General features: G+C 41.6%; 1 protein-coding gene across 1 annotated transcript; it reads right to left on the reverse strand.

Annotated features, from left to right (window-relative positions):
- On the reverse strand, positions 1–23,706 carry LOC110680234. Its single transcript, XM_021856049.1, has 3 exons — positions 22,257–23,706; positions 435–2,196; positions 1–376 (listed from the first exon to the last, which is right to left on the reverse strand). Exons 1-3 carry the CDS (start codon positions 23,044–23,046, stop codon positions 37–39), a joined length of 2,892 nt encoding a protein of 963 aa, XP_021711741.1. The 5' UTR covers positions 23,047–23,706; the 3' UTR covers positions 1–36.
- Between the last annotated feature and the right edge of the window lie 196 nt (positions 23,707–23,902).

Raw genomic sequence — 23,902 nt, forward strand, 5'->3', positions numbered from 1 at the left:
CAAAGATCTTGCCACTTACTTGCACTAATCCGCCGATCACCTCGGGCCACCCGTGTCGGAAATGAGCTTCCCGTCTTTGTCCTTCAGCCGGACGCGTCCATTCGAATAACGGCTCTCCTGGCTCCCGTCCGGATACAGATACTTGACCGTCCCGTCCGGATAGATCCGCCGTTTGTGCGCTTTCGTGTGGATCTCCACCTGCCCGTTGGGCAGGTTGATCACCTTGTCGTCGTTCATCTTGATGATCACCGTGGACCCGTCCGGGTACTTCCACTCCTCGGCAATGTCCACGCTGTTCGGGTTCGTCGTGCGGATCGACCCGTTCGGGAAGTGCACCTCGGTCGAGCCGTCCTTGAAGCGGTGCTCTGTCTGGCCGCTGAAAAGATTGGGTTGTTAGAATGATCCAATCGAATCCATGAGAATTAAGGTCTTACTCAGGAAACTCCAGAATCTCCAAACCGTCCAGGTAGGTCGTGTGCCAGGTGTTTGTTTCGAAGTAGTAGTACTTGGTCGTTCCCTCGCTCATATTGGTCTCCTTGATGTCCTTGTTGAAGTACAGCATCCGTATCACCAATCCGTCCGGTGAAATTTTCTTCAGGTTCCCGTTCGGATACCAAATATCTCGGCTTCCATCCTCGTTGACTACTTCACGCTTTAGGCTGTTGATCAATTCAGCCGTTTTTGGGCTTCTATCCGCTGATGCCTCCGATTGACTCTGATCCATTTGGGGTTCTGTTTGAAACAGTTCCTTCTTCGCCTTGCCACGAAAATAGGATGACCTTGTTCGGTCCCCTTTGTCACCACTGGAGTCTCCTTCACTCACACTTGAAGAATCATCCGACTCGGAGTCATCGTCACTACTCGAGACTTTCGATTTCCTACTATCTGTGCTCCGCCTTGGATGGCTTATCACCTTCGCTTTCGCCACCTTACCAACGACATTCTTTTCCACCACCTCGATGGGTTTCATCTTGACAATGCCGGTGTATTTTCGCGGCTTTTCCGGCGATGAGTTGCGTCGTGGTTCTCCCGAAGGTTCCGCCGGAGGACCTGCCAGCTTCGCCAGATTCTTGTTGATTTCCAGCAGCATGCGATTGTTGTTCTGTCGCTTGAGACGAGCATTCTCCGTTTCCAGTTTCTTGTTGTCTTTCTTGATTACCTCCAGTTCCAGCTGGGTTTCTTTTAGATCCTTCTCCAGGTTTTTTATTTGCGAACGAAAACGTGACAAGGAGGACGCATGCTTCGCCTCCTTAGCTTTCGATTCCTTCTGCATTTCGGCTATCTGTTCCTTCAGTCTCAGGATCTCCTCTTTCTCTTTCTTCGTCGGCTTCATGGCTTCCTTCAACGCCTTCTGCCTTTCTTCGTCAATCTTGATGCGTTCGTCATGGAAGTAAACCTCCATCTTGATGCGCTCGTCATTCAGCTTCTCCATCATTTCTTCCCGATCTTGTTCAAGCTTGATTTTCTCCAGCTCATGTTCCTGTTTCATACGCATCAGCTCGGCATTCTCCTTGCGGAAACTCTCGATTTCTGTCTCCAGCTCAGCCAGTCGTTGCTTGAGCAGTTCGCTCTTCTCCAGAATGTCCTCTCTGATTCGTTTCTGTTCCTCGTCCACCTTTTCCGTCTGTTCTAGTCGTCGATCTTCCGCTTCCACCGAAGCACGGTTCGATTTATCCTTCGGAGTGGACATTCGACTGTAATTCACGGTTTCTAGGTGAGACTCGACATCGGTTTCAATTTCCTCTGTTTCCTGCACTTCTTGCTCGTCTGCAAAGTGCACGTGCACAGTCTCCTCATCCTCAGAATCGCTATCAGTAGAGCTTGAACTACTCGACAGATCGCTGTCCTTGAGGAAGTGTCTCTTGGGATCCGGAATGGGATGGATTGTCAGACACGCAGTCACTTCTTCCGGTTGCACCAAGGGTTCTGCCGGTGGATTGGAAGCGACCGGAGGAGCTATAGTAGAATCCGAAAGGCCCAACAGTCCAGACAGGTCCATGGTATTATCAGCCAGCAACTTCAACAGGGTACTGGCGTCGGAATTGATACTCGAATTGCCGGAAGCCAGTCGCTGCTCGAGCAATTCGAAGAGATTGAGGTCCTTTAGTTCTTTCAACTGCCGCAGGAGCATTGGGTCGTTCTGTAGCTGCTGCTTCCACGGAACGTTCGGTCGGACTAACGGCTGAGCGTGTGGTGCTGGATAATAAACGTAGGATATGAATTGAAACGGACTATTTGGTAGAAAGGACGTTTGGAATAATAACATAATATCGAACAATGTGAAAAGTAAGGGTCATTTAGCATAATGCATGGCTGGGACCGACTGAGTGTATTAAAAATAGGAACTTTAGGGTCCTCAGGACTGAAAAAGAGACCAACATGATACAAAAGGAGACCAAGAAGGTATCAAACAGGCCTACCACGAAAACGAAATAAAAACTTATTTAAACCAAACGATAAAAGGTTGGTTTTTCATCAAATATGACCATATATTTCTTCGTCTTTCTTTTTGAGATCATATCTGTCTGTTTTTGGGACGTTATTATGACAAGTAAAGTTAGAAGCAAAATGGTGTAAGTGATAAAAACCTACTTTTGAGAAAATAGACTTTGCAGTTCTTTCAGCATTTTTCCATTAATTTGTATGAAAATGGGAGTCAGAAAAACAGACCATTTTTCTACGAGTAATGTTTTTTTTTCTGTTTGACGGAAAAATACCGTTGAAAAGCTTGGAAACAGTAGATTTCTTCCTTATAATCAACTCAAAATTTACCAAAATGTCACTTATACCCCTTTACATTTGGGTCCCTCAAGTATTACTACTCATAATACTAAATGTGTTTTTCAATGATTTTTTTTTTCCGAATTTCGTTTTAAATACATTCAAGAATTCACCCTGTTCTTCGGTTCAGAAAGGGGTATGGGCGCGTTCTGCCAACTCCGTCGAGGCAGAATTCTTGTGTGAACAAGTTACAGCATGGACGTTCTAAAGTGCCAGAATGAAGGCGTCGTGCTTGTGGCAGGGAATGTCTGAAAACTCTGGGCTGTGCCAAAAACATGCGTGCCACTCAGAAATTAATAGTGCGTCTTTCATTCTTTGCGAGTAAACTCAAAGCAAGGTGCAGGAGACAATTTGTTTTTGTGCGAGACAAAGCAAAGCGCAATCTCTACTAGAGTGGTTCAAAAAATCGATTTTCTCCACACCGCTCATCCGATTCTAGATCAAATTCTGATTGTCCTCCCAAAATTTGAGCTCATATGACTTGAGAGTAAATGGAAACGCGTGTGTACTGGTTGTGCTCAGAAGAACTAATGAAAATTTATTAACAGTTTATACACACTAAACAACTAGGGGTCGCTACTAAGCAAGTGGGTTGCTATGCATAGCGACAGCTTTCGTAGGTTACTTCGTTTCACCATACCGCAACACTCCTCCTTAACCTACGATACCGAGCAGTTTCTTGAATGCCTCATGATTCTGCCTGGTTAGTGGCTTGGTAAATCCGTCCGCTGGCTGCTGCTTTGTAGAAACATAGTCCAAAGTAATGTCGCCACGATCCAGAGCTTCACGAACGAAATGATACCGAATTGAGATGTGTTTTGTACGGGGATTATAACCTTGATTTCTTGCAACGCATATGGCCGATTGATTGTCGCATAGAATTGGTACTTGCAGATCTCCATTAATTTGCTGCAACATCTGCTGCCACCAGAGAGCTTCTTGTGTAGTCCTTGATAAAGCAATATATTCGGCTTCACAAGTTGAGAATGCCACTACATCTTGTCGTTTGCAGTTCCACGAGATCGCTCCTCCCATCTTGCTAAAAACATAACCAGTGGTAGACTTTCGATCTTCATCTCCTCCCCAATCCGCATCCGTATAGCCAGTAAAATGTGGATTGCCAGTCACCGAGTATTCCAAACGATTATCATGATTCGTTTTACTGCCTCCCAATGCCTACGACCAGGGTTACTGCTAAACTTACTCACCATGTTAACAGCGAAAGAAATATCTGGTCGTGTTGCTTGAGCGATGAACATCAATGACCCGACTGCCTCTTTGTATGGGATGGCCTGCATGCTCTGCACTTCTTTTGGTTCGGACGGACACATCGATTTGTTGAGTTTCGCGCCGGGATCAACTGGAGTAGAAACGGGGCTACAGTTCGCCATGTTGAACCGTTCGAGAACATCCTTAACGTACTGCTGTTGGTCCAACCAAATCTTGCCATTCACTCTATCACGTGTGATTTTCAGCCCTATGCAAAACTTTGCTTCTCCAAGATCTTTCATTTTGAAGCGGCTGTGGAGAAAAATCTTCAGCTTCTTCTTCATTTCCGAGTCGTTGGTGAACAAAAGGAAATCGTCCACATAAATTGTTACAAATGTCATCGATTCGGCATACCTTCTTTGGATTTTGAACAAAACCTTCAGGCTGTTCCATGAAAATGACTTCATCGGCCAATTTTCCTTGCAGAAAAGCGGTTACTGCATCCATTTGTTCTATATCTAGGTTGTGTTGAGCCGCCAAAGACATCAGATAACGAATTGTCAAGTAACGTACGACAGGGGAGTAAACCTCATCGAAATCGACTCCGTAACGCTGGGAACACCCTTTCACGACGAGCCTGGCCTTAAACCGCTCCACTGTTCCATCTGATCCACGTTTCGTTTTGTATATCCATTTGTTCTTAATTGCCTTTCGTCCATTCGGTAAATCAGTCAACTCCCAGGTTTCGTTTTCAGTCAACGCTTGAATCTCCTCTCGCATGGCAGTTATACACCTTTCTCGATCGGATCGCTCAATTGCTTCGGTGTAGTTGCTTGGATCATCTGCCATCTCGGAAGCCATCGGGGTTGGGTCTGTAAAATCATCTGGGCCAGTGATTGTACTAAAACACATGAAATCGGAATACTTGCCTGGGAGCTGGCGCTCCCGACCGCTGCGCCTAAATCCTTGCTGCTCATCAGCGGATCTACCAGATTGCGGTGGGAGCGCAGTGCTGGCCTCGGCAATTTCCACGGAAGAAGACATTTCTTGATTACGTGCAGGTTGTTGAACATTTAAGCCTTCATTTTCTGGATGAGCATTTGTTTCTGACCAGTCAAACAATTCGATGAACTCCACCGGTTGATCTTGATACTGTTCTCCTACATCCTTCGGCTGAAACTTCTGCTCCTCATTAATGAACACGACATCTCGACTTATTATCACCTCGTCCCTCTCTTGATCGTATACCCGGAAGCCTTTGGAATTCTCAGCGTATCCAACGAATACGCCCTTGACCGATTTTGAATCGAACTTCTGCCGTTTTTGCTTCGGACAATGAACCATTACTTGAGATCCAAATATTCGTAAGTGCTTCAGGTCGGGTTTCTTCTGACACCACGCCTCTTCTGGCGTTGTTTCTAGTGATCGAGTTGGAGATCTGTTCACCAAATATGCTGCCGTGGATACGGCCTCCGCCCAAAATTTCTTGGGGAGTCCGACATCATTCAACATTGACCTCGCCTTCTCTACAAGTGTTCTATTCATCCTCTCCGCAGTCCCGTTTTGTTCAGGTGTGTAAGGACACGTGGTTTGGTGAATCACCCCATCGCGTTCGAAGCTTTTCTTCATCGTGGAGTTGATATACTCTGTACCGTTATCCGTCCGTAGTATCTTCAATTTTCGTCCCGTTTGTCGTTCAACTAGTGCCTTGAATTTCTCGTACACTTCTTTTACTTGACTCTTGGACTCGATGAAATACACGAAAACCTTGCGACTGGCATCGTCCACAAAGGACACGAAGTAACGGCTTCCACCAATCAACGAAACTTCTACCGGTCCGCAGACATCAGAGTGAACCAGATCCAACGGGTTTTGAGCACGCGAGGAACTACAATGAAAAGAACTTCGAGTGTGCTTACCCTGAACGCATGCCACACAATCCGCTGTGACGCCAAATTGTTGCGGCATCCCGTCGACCATCGTTGTAAGTTTGCTCATGTATTGCTGATTCAGATGTCCTAGTCTGTGGTGCCACAAGCTTGAATTGTGCATCAGAAACGCTTTTTCCGATTTCTTCGTATTCAGCTTGTACATCCCATTCTCTTGAGTACCGGTAACAACGATATCGCCAACTTCGTCTCGAACTTCACATCCGTCAAACTTGAACAGGACTGTCATGTTTTTAGCACATATTTTACTAATAGACAACAGGTTTGTCGTCAGATCTGGAACCATCCAAACGTCCTTCACCTGTATTGGTCCTTCTTCTAACTCCAGATTCACTGTACCTCTTGCAACGGATTTGATGCTTTGACTACTGGCAGTGTCGATCGAATGTACCCAGTCAGTATGCTTGATAAAACCTTCTACCGTCCGCGTCATGTGTGATGTTGCGCCGGAATCGAAAAACCATTCTTCTTCTCTTCCTTTTCCTGTAGCTAACATAGCACACAATGCCTTACCTTTCGGTTTTGAAAAACTTGAGCTTTGCTTCTGGGGACAGTTTGCTGCGTAATGCCCAGGTTTCTTACAAGTAAAACAGGTACCATTTTTCTTTTCTGCACCACCCTTCGTTCGCTTTAACTTCTGTTTTGAATAGAGTGCACCTTCACTGCTGGAACTCTTCAAATGCCATTTAACATCTTGGATTATCTTCGTCTTTACTACATCCGCAGTCAATTGAATTCCTGAAGCTTGAAGACCCATTATCATCGGATTGTAATATTCAGGTAAACCTTTCAGCAGTAATGAAGCCAGCCATTGATCATTGACTTCAAAACCGATCTCGCTCAAATCATTTGCTGTAGTCACCAACTGGTCCACGTAGTCTTCAACAGATTCGCAATCTTCCAACTTGATAGTCGTCAATTTGTCCAGAAGACCGAACCGCCGGATTAGTCCATCGTCCTGGAATGCCTGTTGCAGTTTGTCCCATGCCTGTTTAGCGGTATCAGCGTTCTTGACCAAACTAAAGTTGTGTTTCTCCAAGCTCAAACAAATGGCCGCAAGTGCTCGATCGCTCATATCCGGATCCACTGCTACATTCTCCAACGGTTTGACTGCACGCCACGTACCTTCGCGTATAAGTGCCATTTTCATTGAAAAAGCCCACGATGCATAATTCTGCCTTCCCTTCAATTTCTCCATTACCGGTAGGGATACTGCGCTTCCGAAAGTCCGAACAGTTGCTGTTGACCGCACACCGCTTCCACTTGCAGTTGAACCATCACCTCCAGCTATCTGTTTCGAGTTTCCGCCAGTCATTCCTCCGCTTTGAGAAGTTGAATTTGAATTATCCCTCGGAATCATCTCAGGAACTAGCACGAATTGCGGTCGTCGAATTTGTTCAAATTCTAGCCTGTACTGGGCCCATAACCACTTGAGAGTAAATGGAAACGCGTGTGTACTGGTTGTGCTCAGAAGAACTAATGAAAATTTATTAACAGTTTATACACACTAAACAACTAGGGGTCACTACTAAGCAAGTGGGTTGCTATGCATAGCGACAGCTTTCGTAGGTTACTTCGTTTCACCATACCGCAACAATATGGATGAAAACTGAGACTGCACAAGCCCTTTAAAGTTTATATGGGAAATACTATGGGAAAAGCAAGCAATTCATTCAATCGGTTATATAGTGTTTGCCCATGTGCTCTTGGGGATTAGAGCTACGTTGATACTGTGAGATACAATAATCAGCTACTACTTTGCCGAAGACCGTTTCTAAATCGGTCGCCCCAGTAATTAGTTATTGATTTTTGAATGAGTTGTAAAACTTTGGCTATGATTATTGGGCTGTTGTGCAGGCATCACTGAATGTATGCAGTGAAACATAGTAGCCATGATTTGTGCCTGCTATCTTTCACGCCAGGTGCAGCAATGTTGCCTGTTCAGAAGTTAAATGAGCACTGCTGAAGAATTTGTGACTGGATATAAATCAATAACTAATTACTGAGGCGTCCGATTTGAAAACGGTCCTCGGCAAAGTTGTAGCTGATGAATGTATCTCACAGTATCAACGTAGCTCTAATCACCAAGAACACATGGAAAAATACTATAACTATGACCGATTGAATGAATTGATTGCTTTTCTCATAGTAATTCCCATATAAACTTTGAAGGGCTTGTGCAGTCTCAGTTTTTATCCAAATGAGCTCATATTTTGATAAAGTCAGAAACATAAGGTGGTGATGAATTATGTTCATCGTGTTTAAGAGTTTTAACAGTCACATATTAATGAAATGAATTCAAGTGAATTTGTTTACGCGTGTATGAAACGCAAATAGTGAAAATGAGACAACTCGATACCACACAGCCCAAAGCACATTACGAATCAGCACTGGCAGGGTGCACAATGGTCCGAGGGCGGCCAAAACCTCAAAAATCAAAGGTATTTTATCCGAACAGTAATATTTTTCCTGACTTCCTCAACACTTCTGTTGTTCAAATCCAAAGTTTGAAGCAGATTCATTGGAGTTTGAATTTTTTACAGCTCCTTGAGTGGACCGTGGACATGATTTTTCAAGAAAATTAATATTTACGATCCACTTTTCACAAGCTATTCATGAAATTAAAGACAGCTCAAGCCGCAATGGTGTCTTCAGAGAAGTTGTTTGTATATACATATAGCATACCTAAGTTGAATAAAAAATTTCATTATATTCATACAAAGTGAATTAAAGTTAAAAATGTTCAAAAAACATATTATTTTTTATAAAAGTACCCTGAGACATTAGTAGCCCGCGAATGCCCGCGATGAGAATATGTTCATTCGAAAGCTAAAAACAAGAGCTTTCAAGTAGGGTACAAATTATTTTGCGAAAACTTGCGATACACCACTTTCAACGCATTCGAAGGAGTACGGAGTGCAATTCTAATTAAATAATAATAATCTTGTAATACGTTAGTATGTGCATTGCAATCGCAGTAGCCATGAATTGCATCCCGTCCCGAGAAGAAACGAAAAACTCGCTCCAATCTTCTTCTTCTTCTTTTTATCTCTGGCGTTACGTCCCAACTGGGACAAAGCCTGCTTTTAAGCAGGCAGGTGTTATTATGACCACTTCCGCAGTTATTAACTAAGGACTTTCTTTGCCGATTGACCATTTTTGCATGTGTATATTGTCTGGCAGGTACGATGATACTTTCGTGCTTATTCTGCGCAGCGTGTGAGTCGAGACGAGTCGCTCTCACCGCGAGTGACGTGAGACGACTAATGTTAATCAAATGGGAGCGAGTCGATAATTGTCACCTCATTCGACTCGTGTCACCTGACACGCCGCACAGAATAGGCACGTTTATGCTCTGCCAAGTCGAGAAAATTTACTTTACCAAAAGACCCTCTACTGGTGGGATTCGAACCCACGATTCTCAGGTTTGTCTAGCTGAATAGCTGCACGTTTACCGCTAGGACTCTCTGGGCCCCTATGTATGCAATATATTGGTGTTATACCTTAATTAAATATTGTCTATACCTTTATTTGATATTATTAGGAAATTGAACTACCTTCAATTTAAATTTAAGCTGTCACTAAATAAAATAACACAAATTATCTCGGCTTATTAAGATGGTTGAACGAAACTATTTCCTTCGACATGCAGCCTCAAGATAAAATGAAACAAATTGGAATAATCATTCCCTACGTGGACTTGCTTTAGCTGTTAAAACAGTTATGATAACAGACTGAAGCATGACAGACTGAAGACATGGCAATCATGCTGAAACTGATTAAATGGATGATACTTGCATAAAGGCAGAATTAGATCTGAGATATTTATGGAAATGTTGTGCATGAAATTTTCACATTTTTTTTTCAGACGTCACATGAATTTCAACATATATTTTTGAGTGGTTTTTCCAATCACGAGTTCATCGTAGTTTTTTTTTTACAAATTTGAAAAATTGGCGCATTTAATAAATAAGGTGGTTGTTAAGACGAGATGAACATATTTACTTATGATGGTTTTTGTGTAGAGCTTTGGATGAATAAATATTTTTGTCAAAATTTGCGCTTTAGTCTAGTTGTTTTTACTATTGGAGTTGTGCATGGAAAAATTACTCAAAAATATATGTTGAAATTCAAGTAAAGCCTGGCATGCTGTGAAAATTTCATTTCAATCCGTCAATAAATAACTGCGAACCAGCCTGCCTAAGTTGACCATTTTGTATGGAAGATTGGAAAAGTTGAAAATGTATCGTCCAAACCTGAATATTCTAATTATCAGTCCAAAACAAGAAAAAATCGAAAAAAAGTCCATATTGAACTATTATGGTATAAAATATGTCAAATATATGATTTCAGCTATTTTAAAGAGAGTTTGAGGTTTTGTTCGACATTTGTTCTAGATCGAACCACTGTGGGGTGGAGTCCAGAAAAAATAACTCGTGCACGTCTCCTTCGAACTTAGAGTGCTATCTCGCAGCAGCGCGTGTAGCACCGAAAGAGAATTGAGTCGCACCCAATCCCTGGCTTGTGGTGAGCACTTGAAGATGAGATGGAAGGTCATTACTTCACGTGCACGCTTTACTTATACTTCTCTAAAAAGTTCTATACAATAATCGACCCTGAGCTTAATTATCTAAATTAACAGTTGCAAATACAATAGTCGTTTTGAGCTATTTTAGTCACGTCGGTGAACAAGCACTGTGAAGTGTTCCAGATCGAAAAGCTATCCATCGACCAATTCAAGACGCTCATGTTTGTATGTATTGGGATCGAAGTAATCCATATTTAGGAAGACTAATTGTAGTATGCCATGAGAATTAGAAGTAAAATAAAATATTCATTCCACTATCGTTACTCAACCTAACAAGATGTGTTTCAATTCCGATAGTATGCAATCTTCAGGCACCGCCCGATTCAAACATCCGGAGCAGGCTCATCGGGAAGTTGTAAGCTGAAGAAAACGCGTCGCCCGCCGACGGTGCCTCCTTGAAGCTTGAAAACCTGGTTGAGGAGTGCAACAGCATCATCAAACTCAAGCAAGACACGCAGATGGTCGAGAAAGGTTGTGGGGACAAGTCTAATGTCAACACCATCGGCATCGTAGGTAAGTTCGCCGAAGTCACCATCCAAGAAGTGACAAAAGCAGGCCGGTCGACACGAGCAATCCGGATCTCAACGTTCTCGGAATCGAAGCAATCGATCAATTCGATCTCTGGTCGGTTCCATTCAGCTCGCTAGTCAACTCCGTCCAGCAAAACTCGAACGAGTTGCGTTGCATAGTTATGCAGAAGCTTCAAGCCAAGTTTCCGGAAGTGTTTCAGTCCACGCGACTACAGCGACGTTGGAGATTCTGCAAGAAACATTCGCAAAGTATGGCAACCCGCACTCTAGTGTCAGAGAATGGAACTCAGTTCGTTAGCGACCGCTTCCAACAATTCTGCGAAGAAGATGGTATCCAGCATCTGACGACAGCACCGTACCACCCACAGTCGAACGGACAAGTTGAACGTTTCGTCGACACACTTAAAAGAGGGTTGAAGAAACTCGTACTTCTGATGGTAAGACACATTCACATCTATTTCTAGGCCGATCGATGCGAACAACATTGGGCCTGTAGAAGCCATGCTCTCCGAGTCCAACCCGGATCAACGAGAAGCAGAATGATAAATTCAACAGACGATACCAGGGCTGGTAGCAGTCAGACAGCAAAATAATAGTGACTTTAGTGACCAAAATGATGAAAAAAGTGACCAAATAGTGACCAAAAAGTGACTTGAAAACAACAAGTATTAGTCATAAAAATGGCTAGAAATGAAAATACGTTCTGCGTGTATATTTACCCCTTTACTAGCACCATCAATTTCATACAACAAAAAAGTATTCATATTGCGATATTTTTTTTTTTGTGAGCACCATTTTTTTACAAGTTTTTTACACTTCTATTTTTGAAATAAGTGTCGATTTTATTCATTGGGCGTCTGGATCCAGTGATATTCCCAAATTTCTTGGGGGACCGAAGCGTAGCCATAGCCCACAGTAATATTTTAGGCTACAGATTTTTTTCTCGTGTTCGGTTGTTCATTTTTTGAAACAATTTAATACGAGTCTGTAGATGATGTCTGAAGAAATTAAACAATTTGGTGCAACCGATTTTGAGATACGAGCATTTTTGTTTGTGATACCACTCTGGCCGAAGGAGGATCTTGAAAACTTCAAAACACACCATATTCTAATTTTAGGATTTTTTAAGACGACTGAACCGATTTGTATGATTTTTTTTTTGCGGAGAAACTCCTCATTATCTAACATTGTACAGCTAATATTTTATTTTTTTGATAAATTGACCAAAACAAAATGATGGCCAAAAAAATGTTATAAGCGGAATGTCGGTCCCCCAAGGAACATCGATATATCTTCAAATCCATACAAATCTGAAAATAGGAGAGTTTTTTGAGAACTTTTTAAAAAATGGCACAAAAAAATTGAGAAACAAAAAAGTTATAGCGATTTGAATGTTTTTATGGTAAAAAATGTGGCTGCTTGTAGAGGAGTTAATAAATCTACATACTAAGCGAATTTAGAATGTAGAGGACTGCACTAATCTCAAATCTTTCTCAAGAGTTATCTGTCCGAGATAAGACTTGATTGTCATGCTTAAATGATCAAAAAGATTGTACATTTTAGTTTTCATGTATCCTTTTTTTTACGAGACGAACATTAGCTAAATATAGGTTACTATGTTTTATTTCTGATTTCAGTCGAAAAAATAACAAAATAAAACAAATACATGAACTCTGATAAAAAAAACTCGTGATAGAATTTTTAGCAAAATTCCTGTTAATGAGGGTCATTCTGGTGAAAATTTATTGAAGATTTTGAAGTAGAGATGCAAAACGATAATAAATCGAGGGAAAATGTTTGGTTGCAGACAAAATTGTGGCGAAAATCGTAAAACATTCTGAAAAAATCCTGACAGAATTCAAGGTTCAGAACCAAACGTAAAATGAAACCATTTCTCCCAAATAAACAATTAGATGAATGTTCCACATAAAGAATTAGAATATGATTACATGCCTTCTTCAAATATCTACATTTCAATTGAACGTTTCAATAAATGAATTACTGAAAATAATCATCACTCACTGGCGACTTGTAACCTCACGTTTTATCTAATCTACGACTTTGAAAATTACTATTTTTTCATGCTTAGATTACAAAGCAAACAGTAACCGATGGAAATCGCATACTTGTGGCTGAATTTATGAAAAGGTGGATTTGACGATAGGTAATCGCTACTGATCTCACTATTGAATAATTATTATCTTCCAACAATGTTCAAGAATTAATTATAGAAACGTGTTTTTGTATAGAAATAGTTTAACAAAGCTGTGTAAAAAATCAGTGTCAAGAGTAAATCAATGGAAAATGTATTGTTTCTTGGGATTTCGAATGTAATTTCTGAAATGACTTCAAGCGAAATAAGTACTAGCTATTGAAGTCCTGGACAAGTTTCTGACAAAGTCAGATTTTTTTAATTAATAATTCCTAGCCGTCTCTGGCTTATCTTCCGGAGCAGTTTTGATGATGTTCAAATAGAAAGCTGGTCTACACTCAGGCAAATGAACTATCGATAAACATAGGAACCCCTTATGAAGATTCGCCACAAGAAATCGGATTGAAATTCATAAATTTGCCTTATGAAACCAGAATTTGAAAACAAAAAACGTTTTCGCGGCAACCTGGAATCGAACCAAGAACCTTGTGATCGATAAGCCCGAGCGTACACCACAAAGACAAATTAAAGACCTCCATGTCTCCTGCAGTTGCCCAAAATTTTATGGCTCACAGGGTAATCTAGAATGCCGTGAAAAGTGTACTGCGATCTGTCAAAGTTGGGTACCTTTTGCACTACCGAGGGACCAAATGCAGTACTAGAAGTGGTACCAAATCTGAGTCCGAGTGGGACGGACCTGGTACACCACGCACCTATCGACGACTTGATGTGAGTTGATGCTAAAACGATACATAAAGCGTTCGTACTGCAATAACCGTTCCACCTTTCATAAGGCAAAATGTATGAAATTCGATAGTCCAATTCGCTGCGTGTAGGAGTTCTTCTAAAGCCGGGGATTACTCAGATGAGATATTGGTCCTGGTTTTTGCCAAAATTTTGTAAAATATTTCGGACAAAAAATTCATCCCAGAGTTGCTTTCTAATTTTTGCCAGAATCTTCTCCAAAACTTTTCCCAGGAAATTTTCACATTTTCCGTTGGAAATGTCTACGAAATATTGACTTGAATACTTCCAGAAAGTTAGCCGGGAGTTCATACTTTTCTTGAGACAAGAACCTTGACGCTTTGATTCCAAAAACACACTATAATTGTCTTTATGCTAACAAATATATATTTCTATCTGTTTGTGTTTGAAAAGCTAACCCAGCCCAGAATATTAAATTTCATTATCATCAGATCACGAAAAAAGTGACTTTAGTGACCATTTTCCTGAAAAAAAAGTGACTTTAGTTACTTTTTGTTGGAAATAGTGACTTTTAAGTGACCAGGTCAAAAAAGTGACCAAGTCACTAAAAAGTGACTTGCTACCAGCCCTACGATACGGTGTAGTGAAGAGGTACTTCAATCCCGAAGACCTTGATCGACGAATTCCAGCTTCAAGTTCCGAACCAAGTGGTCCCGGAGAAACAACCAGAAGAATCACATGAGCCGTTTCCTTATCCCTCGGTGATTTCAGACACCGAGCCGAGCCCTGGTATTCCATGTGGCGGATACGAAGATGAAATGATGGACGACGACTCGGATGTATACCCACCCATTGCTGAAATTCTTCAGAACCAGCTGAATGAGAGGTTAGGAATCGACGGCTTCCAGCTTGGCTTGCGCCGTGCGATCAGGTCCGTCCCAATCGGGTTCAGATTGGGTACCACTTCTAGTACTGCATTTGGTAAATTGGTACCGTAATCTGGCGTAACATTGATCATTTTTTTAGTTTTTCTTAAATTTTTCATTTCACAATACAAATGTTACAAGTTTCATATTTTTAAAACAAGTACTGGCACCCACTGCTCCTAATTATGTACTTCATTTTGTTTTTCGAAAGATTTAAACATGTTTAAATAAATGTTTTAAGTGATTTTTTGATTCAGCTGATATGGGGTAACATTGATCACCAAGTAAACAACGTTCGCTAATATTCGAAATGTCGTTACTTACTAAAATCAGGGCCCCTGAAGCCGAATATGAAGACCAAACTCTTACAAGTCATTTACTTTTTGAGTTATTTCAAAATTAAAAACACCATGAACCGCGAAATACGCCTAAAAGTAGACAATTTCCTCAGGAAATTCTACATTCGTAATAGTAATTAGTTAATGTTGCCTAATTGAATAAACTTATGAAAGATTTGACAACGGAATCGTTTTCGGTGATGCCATTTTTAGTAACACCCGCATTTTCCTTGATCACATCGTCTGCAGAACTCATGTGAGACATGAATTTTCGGTAGTGTCAGTGAAAATAATAGAAATCATTGTTTCAAAAAGTTGACAAATTTGCGCATGAAAAAACGCAATTTTGGCAAAAACCTTAATTATCATTATCTTATGAATATATGAAATATATGAATATGTTTCATCAATAAATCTTTATTTGAACGTTTAACAAGATGAGTCATCCCGATCAATGTTACCCCGCTGATCAATGTTACCCCGGATTACGGTACTGCAAAAGGTACCCAAGTTTGGCAGATCACAGTACACTTTTCACGGCATTCTAGATTTGGCTCTATTACCTTGTCAGCCACAAAATTTTGGGCAATTGCAAGGGACATGTAGATCTTTATTTCGTCTTTGGTGCGATCTAAGACAAGACGTGTCAGGTCAAAGTACAAAAACGAAACCAATTGCCTGTCAAAAAAGACCACTTTGCATTGGTCGTTTTGGCAAAGGCCTACTTTCACTTCGTTGAGCTGGGTTGCAACAGGGCACTTTGTTGCTAGCACGGCCGTGTTGCTAGTTCAAAAATTTAATTTTTTATGAAAAGTTTGAAAATTTTTCATATTTTTTTTTGTTTTAAATCTAGGGTGATGTGCTAGTATCCATCGTATTAAGTGTTGATCAGTGAGAACTGCAATTTTCCCAGTATTGCAGTGAATGATGCTGATACAAACCGATGCCAAACAATTCTTTCTCAAAACGGCTTTAGCATTGTACAATAACATTTTGATAAATCTTGATCTCTTTTTGGAAATAATGCAAAGAAAATGCATCTTACCATATTCTCAGTCCGTCGTATCGTTTTCAACTCCGTCGCAATCAGTTTCCAGATTCGTCTCACAACTTACGGCTCACTGTGTGTATTGAATGGTTAAAACACAACATATCAACGCTATAATAAAATGTTTTACTAGAATATATAGATCTACGGGCATCTCCCTCCATTCCTTCAGCATGTTGGAATATACTAATTTCCTTTAAAATTAATTGTTCTTCATCAAAATTCAGCCCAAATATATGAACACAATTCCTTTTGACCGTACAATTATGGCATTTGCTCACAGTACAGCGAAAACAACACAATCAAAGGAACCGTATTTTTACGTCGAGCGTGTGCACACATTGATGCGCACAAGCTTTTTTTTTCTCAGTACGACGGATAGAACTTTGTTTACATTCTCAATTATACGAGGAGGTTGAGGGAATTTTGTAAAATTTGGTGATTTAGTGAAGTTTTACGGCGTGTGATTGGAATGAGATCCTTCAGTGAAGAAGTACGAAGGTTTTCCATAGTGAAAATAAGTGCCCGGCGAAGTAAGTCACCCACGGGGGCAGCAAGAAACTTGTGTTGGAAAGTGGTGTGACTGATGTCGATCGCTAAGCATTTCTCTCAAATCGTGTTCGTCCATGCGATTTCGGTGAAAAAGTGTAAAGTGGATAATTGAACTGAAGATATTTATCGAAATACAGTAGTTTCATTGCATTTTTGGTGTACAGGTGGACGAATCATAAAAGCTTTCACAAAATTACATTTGGAAAATGAATCTATGTTGCAGGTAAGTTGGAATATCCGCCGTAGTGGAACATTTTCAGTTTGATACGACGAATAGTAGCTCTTACGACGATGTAGAACGAAACCCTATCTCCATTTGATGATATGTTTACCGCGTGTGCTCCTACAATGATAAACAATATAAATACTCAATTGAGAGCAATATAATGGACATTGTGTCAATTTACTCTAAATAAATCGACGAATTTGAATATAAACCTGATTTTCAACATAGAAGATGCTAGTTCTACTGTACTAAATGAAAGAAGCGTTCAAGAAACAACCAAATCATAAGCCTTGATGTTTGAATTTGTTCACAAGGTTTGCTTAAAATAGATACTGGCTTTTGTATTGTCAAGGTTATCGACTGAAAAACAACGGGGCAGTCTTAGTTGAGCTGTCACGTCCTGTCCTAGGTTGCGATCTCTTCTAAAAAGGGATATGTTGTGCTATCGGAGTAGGCACTACACGTTATTTTATTCATAGTAAGCCATGACCCTGTTGGCATGCCAGAAACTAACAAATTGAAAATTTTCAGTCCGTTCTGTTACAGCCAACAAAAAGGCAGAATGTTCGGTCCGACTCGGAGGCTTTGGCAGCTCGGGAAAAAGCAGCCGAAGAGGTGAGTGATGGCGCGGTAGGACCTACCGGTTTCGTGCTCGGAGGTTTCACACCGGACGATTTTTTCGGTGGCTGATGGTTGCCACTCTGCTTCGCTACGTTGGCGTAGCTCTTCTGCACCAGCAGTTTTTTTATTCTAGGCACGTGATATGCCAGAGTGTGCCTGCTCTTTACAGTGTTTGCATGAGAACACCTACCCTAGGGGGGTCCGTAGCCTTGAGGTAACGCTTTCGCTTCATAAGCGGAAGGTCATGGATTCAATTCCCAGCCCGTCCAAAAAAATAACCCGTCCAGCCACCAGAAGACGCCGCACGGAGGACCGTGCTTATGGGAGCACATCCATCCTCCGTCAGTTTCAGATGGTGACTGAGACAAACTGACCCACTTCGCAGGCAGCTAGCCTCAAGCGACTCAGGAACACGGCAGAACGAACCACCGCAAGAGCAATTGACTATGGCTTATGGAAATCGATTGGACCAACAGCAGAGCATCTGGAGCCCAGATAGCCGTAGCGGTAAACGCGCAGCTATTCAGCAAGACCAAGCTGAGGGTCGTGGGTTCGAATCCCACCGGTCGAGGATCTTTTCGGGTTGGAAATTTTCTCGACTCCCCAGGGCATAAAGTATCATCGTACCTGCCACACGATATACGCATGCAAAAATGGACATTGGCATAGTAAGCTCTCGGTTAATAACTGTGGAAGTGCTCATAAGAACACTAGCTGAGAAGCAGGCTCTGTTCCAGTGGGGACGTAACGCCAGAAAGAAGAAGAACAGCAGAGCACTCTCCTACCTGCTCGGTGTGAGAGCAAAAGAGCAGAAGAGAGTGAAAGCAGATGTAAATATATGACGTCATTCCTATCACAAACTCGAACGAGTGCAAAAGAAAGCAAGGCTTGCTCTGTATCCTGTTAGCTTCATGCTTGACGATAGGAATGAAGTCCTAGGGAATGACCCAAGTAATTATAAGCACTAATAATAAGCCCTTAATCAGCAACATAGATGCGTACATGCATTATAATAGCACCACAAATGCTTACACACCTTATAACAGCACTTCCGCTGCATAGAAACCCTATTACAGCATCATTAATGCTTCTAAGCCTGATGCATACAGGCATTAAATAAGCACTATATTGGCTTTATATTCGAATACAGGGCATGTTTAAATGCCATCCAGTGTTTTGACAGATATACCACGTGCTTTGTGTTTGCATATAGTGGTAAGAGGGAGTCAAACATAAATCTTCTCACTACTACAATTGCAGGTTTTATGACGGAGAAAAGTGATGGTTTAAATTGGTCACTTTTCTTTCCAATACTATTCATCTTATGTGGCCGTAGGAGCAAAGGAGCAGGACAACAACTCAACAATACGGGTGTCGCAGGTTCGAGACGCAAAATGAGGAATTTCATCATCATAAAACGAGGATCAAAATGTGGCAATTGCAAGTCCTCAAAAGGATGAAAACTACCAAAACGAATATGTCTGATACGGAGAAGTACTATCTGTATCATTTTATTACATTTTTTGCATACTATTAGAGGTTTCCGTTTTCATTCATTCATTTATTTACCTCGTGTACCAGTTGCTTGGCCGCATACGCGAAAGCTCTCTGGCTGCGTACGCGAAAGCATAAAATGTTCGCCCCAAAAACCTGGCGAAAACAACTGACGTTTCTCACATGGTCTTATATCAGCATTAGTGGTACAGAGAAGCACGGTTATATCTTGGCACTATAATGGCACGCTATTTCGCCTTTTCTGGCATTATAATAGCATTATATGCGTATATAAAACTGACATGCATCAAATGATTACCCTATATGCGCATATAATGCTGTTACCGTGCCGCATTATCGTGCTGACTGGTTACTTGGGGAAGACACATGTATGGATCAATGCACGAGTTCACTATCTGACGTTTTAGCGGTGCCGTGTTATTTATGTGACCATGGCAACGAGTGAATACGGCACCGCTCAAACGTCAAATTAGTGAACTTGTGCATCGGTCCATTGATTGAAAACCGTTGTTTACACGTGGGAATAGCCTATCTTGTTGTGTCTACCGTGAGTACGCCTGCTGCCCATCGATGGTGATCCACGGGTCGATGTTTCAGTTTAGTAGCATACGGGCCGACCATATGCCGAGCGGTACGCCGGTGAACTCGAAGCTCTCTCCCCACGTTAGCTCGTGAATCGAGAGCTGTTGGTAATTTTAGTAATCGGCGAAAAACTGACACAACACTTTTTCTTTTTATTCGTTCTCTGACTCTCAACCAATAAGGAAGTCAATAAAGCTCATTAGTCGTTAACCCTCAAGTTTTTTTTATTACAAATAGATCACTTCACCGAACGCGTGCAAGAACTCCATGATCTTCTCCTTCGTCACGTTTTCGGGGAGGTCATGGACCTTCACTACGACACTTCCATCCTCGATGGTTTTTCGAAGCTTGAGTTTCTTCCCGTTTATTTCCACTTCGTGACGTCCATTCGCGATCGAAGGTGAGGTTAGGTTGCGAATGTTTTTTCAAATTGAAATAAATATTTACGGTTTCCTGTTGTCTTAAATTGCAAAAATCTTGTCTGATAGTGGTGATTTTTCTTCCAAAGTTATCACTAGCAATTTCGATTAGGATGCACTAATTATTATTCCAGAAGAGCGCCATCTATGCATTTTAGCTTTGCGTTAGATCACCAATATTGTTCTTCAACAATTTTCTGTGCGAGCGTCAGGTTCACCTCTACTACACTTGTGCTTATTCTGCGCGGCGTGTGAGGTGAGACGAGTCGAATGAGGTGACAATTCTCGCGTAACAATTCAAAAGGGCCAATCCTCAGATCGTTGACTCTGAGAAAATTCGATTTGAATATTATTCACCACATTTTCTATTCGTATTTCTCAGTATTCAAATCAATCAATGTAAATTCTTGCTATAGTTGAGTGACGATTTACTATTACTACACGCTAATAATCGATTTTATTCTGAAAACTGACAAAAATGTGGAAAAAATGATGAGTTTAGATGCTTGGCCCATTTTCGATTTTCAACAAGGCATATGAGCCTTTTTTATTGGCCAAAATATAATTTTAGGGCTTATTCACAAATTTCATAACGCTACAAGGGGGTGGGTGGGTGTCAAAAATGGCTATTTTCGGCGTTATGAAATATGTGAATGAACCCTTATTAGCGTGCTTGGCCCAAGGCTAGGCCTTTTCGGTTTTCAATGAACACTCAGAAATAAAAATAGTTACAGAATTACTAAAGTTTATGCATTAATGATTATTTTCTATCTGCCTCTCTTTCATTCTGCTGAGAATTTCTACACTAAATGTCATTTCGCCTGGATTGAAGCTTAGCGATGCTTCAATCCAGGCGAATTGACAAATAGGGATAAAATTCCCTGCAGAATGAAAGAGAGGCAGATAGAAAATAATCATAAATTATTAAAATTTAGTAATTCTGTGACTATCCGTGTTTCTGAGTGAATGAGCAAGAGAGAGTCATTGGCCTCTCACCATGCTAAGGCCAATGACAGTTTGCGAAATTTTCCGATTGTAGGCCCTCTTAATGGAGCGAGAATCGATCATTGGCCTTTTCAAGCGGGGGCCAATGAATGATTTGGAAAAAAGCGGTTATTGGCCGTTTTGAAAATCAAGTTTATAACGGTAAGTTTTATGATTATGTTGACAATGTTAGCATAGTTTGTGGGTGTTGGGAGATGCTATCGAATGGTATCAAAACCCGATTTGTTTACAATTTGATCATTGGCCCTTTAGAATTGTTACGCGAGAATTGTCGACTCGCTCCCATTTGATTAACATTAGTCGTCTCACGTCACTCGCAGTGAGAGCGACTCGTCTCGACTCACACGCCGCGCAGAATAAGCACGACTGTAGTATTAACACATCTTCCTTCTTCAGGCCGAGCACTGTGCGGCAAAAGCCGTGCACCTTTCACGGCTTCACGGGAAAGTTCGGATAATCGATCCAAAAATAACACCTCGCTTCATCGCGTTAAAATTGATTAGAAATCTGTAGAGCAATTTTCAACGGACTGCCTGAAATTATTTCAGAAGAAATCTTTGGACAACTCTCAGAAATAATTCCTAAACATTTTTGTCGAGAAATCGGAGAATAGATTCCTGAAGAATCTGTGGAATAATCGCGTAGGAGTCTCTGAAGCGTTTTCTGGAGCTTTCAAAAATTTGCACCAGGGATCATTGCAAGAAAAATAAGAAAACCAGTGACTTCAAAGACCATTTTTGTTGTAATACAGTGAAACCTCCATGAGTCGATATTGAAGGGACCATCGACTCATGGAAATATCGAGTCATGGAACAGCAATCCTTTGGAAAGCTGCTTGAAGGGACCATCATAGTAACCATGAAATTTTGTTTCCAGTATGGTTCCATGAGTCGATATCGAGTCATGGAACATCGACTCATGGAGGGATCACTGTAGAAACTTTAGAGACTGTGATTGAAACTAGTGACTTTTTAGGGTCTTGGAGTAAATAGTGACCAACTCTGCCAAAAGAGATCTGCTACAAGCCTTTCAAATGTCCGTTATGCCAAACGACCCACACCTGATTTGGATACAATTGATCATTGAAAATATACAAAAATATAGACTTACCATCGTCCTGCGATTCCCGTCCGACGTGTTTCAACTTCAGCGCCTCCAAACTGGGCAGTAAACTAATCTCCTCGCCGTCATCCGTCTCATCCACACTCTCCTCGTCATAACCGTTTTCATCAACCGGAATCAGTTTCTCTTCATGTGGCACAATAAGCTTCTTGTTTTGTACCTTATTAATGTCCAAAGCCACCCTCGGAGGCGATTCTTCTCTCGGAGTTCCGGGCTTCCTAACCGGATAGACCTCCGAACGCGGTGACTTGTCCGTCGTTTCTTCGGATTGCTTCTGTTTCTTGGCTTTTTGCGCTCTAGATTTAGCGAGATTAGCATACTTATACTTGGGCAAATTGTCCAACTTAAACCTATTAGGATCGACTTTAAACCTAGCTTTCAGCCCCTCGCCTCGCTTGAGGAAGGGCTTCGTCGGGACTTTCTTGGGAGGTGAATCGGGTAACTTGGCCCTCCGTTTAACTGGTTCCCTCTCAATCTCCTCGTCACTTTCAACCGGAGGTTGTTCCCTAGCGCTTCGCCTCCGTTCCCCTGCCACTTGTCGCTGCATGTTGGTTTGTTCAAATTCCGAATCCTCCTCACCTACACCGTCCGATAAGGGATCAGTTCCCCCTCCCCCGTGATTCAGCCCCAGAATGGCGTACATTTTCTGCTGTTCCTGGCTGAGCAGTTCCCGTTGGGCCATTTGATTCTGCAACAAAACGCGCTGCTTTTCCTGCTGCCATTGCTTGAGCTGTTCCAACCGGGCAAGGATGCTTCGCGGCGAGTCGGACTCGGACATAGCACAGCGTCTCCCGCGGACGAAAATCCGGCTTTTTCAATGCGAAAATCAAGGAACACGGACGGAAACTTTCCCGAACTTCAGCGGTTTTAAAAACGGTTGTTTGTTTACTCGCGGTTGTGATCGTTGCGATCCGCCGCGCGAGTTGTGCCTCGCTAGGGGTGCTCAGGTAGAATTCAGTCATTCGATTAAAATAGAGTCGGCACAAAAACCCCGGACTAACATTCAAAGAGGGCCCTTTCAACATCGGTAAACGCTGGGAGGGAGAAACCGATACGAAATTTATGTACGTCAAGGTGAGCCGAGATTCTGCTGTCACGAAATGTCTCTTCTCAGATGTCAGTCAGTTTGACATCCGAGTGCTTTTTAGTTGGAATATTTTCCAACCAGCGGATCCAACCATCGAATCATTCCATGTAGCGGACCCCAACGAGCGAATCCCCACTGTAGTATTTTTCCAAGGCTTCATAAATATTGTGTAAAAATTGAAGATTTGAGAGCGTTTTAAAGAGCATGCCGACGTAATTGTATTTTTTGCTCCGTTGTAAAATATAACGATACTGAAGGATTCCATTTTCAAATTATTCACTAGCGGGGCTCAAGAACCGTCCCAAGTAACCACAAGCATTATAACATTGCACGTATTCTACTGCATATCAACAACATTGATGCAACATTGCTTTTATTCAACAAATTGCAAGAGCTGTCAAGCAATAAAGCATTAACCCTACATTACAAATGTATCAATGCACTAACATCACTTTATCCAGCTTTTTACGAGAGCTTATGGCTGCACGCTAACATAAAAGTACCCATTAAATGGGTTTCTTGTACCCTTTTTTATAGTCTGTATGGA

This window comes from Aedes aegypti, unplaced genomic scaffold (assembly GCF_002204515.2).
Source record: "Aedes aegypti strain LVP_AGWG unplaced genomic scaffold, AaegL5.0 Primary Assembly AGWG_AaegL5_hic_scaff_1089_PBJ_arrow, whole genome shotgun sequence".
In the NCBI taxonomy this organism is placed as follows: Eukaryota; Metazoa; Arthropoda; class Insecta; order Diptera; family Culicidae; genus Aedes; species Aedes aegypti.

What these genes read in the sequence shown, in the direction of transcription:
- LOC110680234 (XM_021856049.1), bottom strand. Translation starts at nt 23,046, where the DNA reads ATGTCCGAGTCCGACTCGCCGCGAAGCATCCTTGCCCGGTTGGAACAG. An exon ending in ACGGGAATCGCAGGACGATG is followed by an intron (nt 2,197 to 22,256) that starts GTAAGTCTATAT and finishes TTTATTATCCAG; the next exon opens with CACCACACGCTCAGCCGTTA. An exon ending in GAGATTCTGGAGTTTCCTGA is followed by an intron (nt 377 to 434) that starts GTAAGACCTTAA and finishes CAATCTTTTCAG; the next exon opens with CGGCCAGACAGAGCACCGCT.